The sequence below is a fragment of the Acipenser ruthenus genome, unplaced genomic scaffold, assembly GCF_902713425.1.
Source record: "Acipenser ruthenus unplaced genomic scaffold, fAciRut3.2 maternal haplotype, whole genome shotgun sequence".
Lineage (NCBI taxonomy): Eukaryota > Metazoa > Chordata > Actinopteri > Acipenseriformes > Acipenseridae > Acipenser > Acipenser ruthenus.
The window spans coordinates 39,844-42,468 of NW_026708617.1; the positions used below are offsets into that span (position 1 = coordinate 39,844).

Here is a 2,625-nt window from a genome sequence, read left to right on the forward strand (position 1 = left end):
CACCCTCACCCCCCCCTCACCCTCACCCCTCACCCTCACAAATATATAGGACTTGTAGTCGAAAACTTACTTATAAAATTGATATTTTTTTATATGAATTACTCACATTTTGTGTACCTACATTATGTTTTGCTGCACAGCATTGCTTCCCATTGGATGCATACATATGGAACCCCTTACACATTTAATCATGACAGACACATTACATATGTGTCTGAGATCCGCGGCTACTGTAGTGCTCCAGCGATGGGGTTACTGAATAAATTACCCCCGGGTGGAGGGGGGGGGGGGTCAAAACTTGGGCTCCGAGCCCAGCCCTGGCCCTCCCCCTGGATGAGAGAGGAGGCCGTGCAGAGTTTGGCTGCGCTGGGTCCTGCAGGGTCCGAATGCAGAAAGGAACAGACAGACACACAACCTGTCTTCTTTATATATCAAGAGATGTATCATTTCAACACATGTAACCCTTCCCTGTTAATAAATAAAACACTGCTACATCTTAACAAAAATATATATATACAGACCTTTCAAATTCCCAATACGTAAACATCACGACAAACGAAACAGCATTTTGGAGATGCATCTATAATGTAATATTTTATTTTTGTAATACAGGCGGGCAGACGGACGGACAGCCTCCAGGCTCCTAATAAATAACTTGCAGAAGGTCCTCGGCAAGTTTCATCACAGATCGGGTTCTCCAGAATTCTGTGCAGCTGTCAAGTGAAAATATCCCTGCTGCTTGAATATAAAATCCCAGGTCATACTGAACGAAAACAAAAGGGTTGAAACTCGCGGAGAATTCGAGGAGAGACGTTTCAAGACACTGAAGAAGACTTCTAGTCCAATAATAATAATAACAACAACAACAACAATATATTTCGATGGCCTGTGCTCTCCTCCCCCCTTTTTCTCCCAGCGCAATGGTTCAGTCACAGGGGAGTGGTTTCTGGATCCCAGCCCCGGAGCGTACCACTGTGGAGGGCGGAGGGGGGTTTGGCCTTGGTGCTGCTCTGGGGCTGCGGTGGCCAGTCTGGGTCCTGCAGCAGTTCCTGTGCCAGGCGCTGGTACTTCGCTTTGGGGGCACGGTTACCACGGCAACACAGGCGCCGGCTGTACGATGAGGATGCATCTCCCAGCTCCAGCTGCAAAGACAAACAGACTTGGGTTGTATTACCAGACCTCCCTGTGCTTTACAATGCTTCCCTATGCTTTACCAGACCTCTCTGTGCTTTACAATGCTTCCCTATGCTTTACCAGACCTCTCTGTGCTTTACAATGCTTCCCTATGCTTTACCAGACCTCTCTGTGCTTTACAATGCTTCCCTATGCTTTACCAGACCTCTCTGTGCTTTACAATGCTTCCCTATGCTTTACCACACCTCTCTGTGCTTTACAATGCTTCCCTATGCTTTACCACACCTCTCTGTGCTTTACAATGCTTCCTTATGCTTTACCACACCTCTCTGTGCTTTACAATGCTTCCCTATGCTTTACCAGACCTCTCTGTGCTTTACAATGCTTCCCTATGCTTTACCACACCTCTCTGTGTTTTACAATGCTTCCCTATGCTTTACCAGACCTCTCTGTGCTTTACAATGCTTCCCTATGCTTTACCACACCTCTCTGTGCTTTACAATGCTTCCCTATGCTTTACCACACCTCTCTGTGCTTTACAATGCTTCCCTATGCTTTACCAGACCTCTCTGTGCTTTACAATGCTTCCCTATGCTTTACCAGACCTCTCTGTGCTTTACAATGCTTCCCTATGCTTTACCAGACCTCTCTGTACTTTACAATGCTTCCCTATGCTTTACCAGACCTCTCTGTGCTTTACAATGCTTCCCTATGCTTTACCAGACCTCTCTGTGCTTTACAATGCTTCCCTATGCTTTACCAGACCTCTCTGTGCTTTACAGTGCTTCCCTATGCTTTACCACACCTCTCTGTGCTTTACAATGCTTCCCTATGCTTTACCAGACCTCTCTGTGCTTTACAATGCTTCCATATGCTTTACCAGACCCCTCTGTGCTTTACAATGCTTCCCTATGCTTTACCAGACCTCTCTGTGCTTTAGCCTTGTGTTTTTGGGGGACTCACTTGAGTGGATTTGGGGTTCTCTGTGAATTCCTGTTCTTTTTTAGCAGAGAAGAGTCTGGCCCACAGCTGATCACAATCAGACACCACGCTCTGAGAGAGAGAGAGAGAGAGAGAGAGAGAGAGAGAGAGAGAGAGAGAGAGAGAGAGAGAGAGAGAGATTCTCAGGAAGTATAAGTTGCTGGTGGGGGTGCTGCATTAATATTAAAACACAACACGTTCTATAAAAGCACAGTGTGTGCGTGCGTGTGTGCGTGCGTGCGTGCGTGCGTGCGTGCGTGCGTGCGTGCGTGCGTGTGTGCGTGCGTGAGCTTCTTTATAATGCTTTTCAGCAGCAGTGTGGAGTAGTGGTCAGGGCTCTGGACTCTTGACCGGAGGGTCGTGGGTTCAATCCCAGGTGGGGGGGCACTGCTGCTGTACCCTTGAGCAAGGTACTTTACCTAGATTGCTCCAGTAAAAACCCAACTGTATAAATGGGGAATTGTATGTAAAAATAATGTGATATCTTGTAACAATTGTAAGTCGCCCTGG

The 2,625-nt window shown here is 47.1% G+C and overlaps 1 protein-coding gene across 1 annotated transcript; it reads right to left on the reverse strand.

Annotated features, from left to right (window-relative positions):
* Window positions 1-227: 227 nt before the first annotated feature.
* LOC131734734 (polyamine-transporting ATPase 13A3-like) lies at window positions 228-2,187 on the reverse strand (the record flags this gene model as incomplete). Its single annotated transcript, XM_059021448.1, is given in 3 exon segments — window positions 228-373; window positions 971-1,142; window positions 2,098-2,187. Coding segments are annotated over 3 exon segments (408 nt in total), but the record flags the coding sequence as incomplete, so codon positions are not given.
* Window positions 2,188-2,625: the final 438 nt, after the last annotated feature.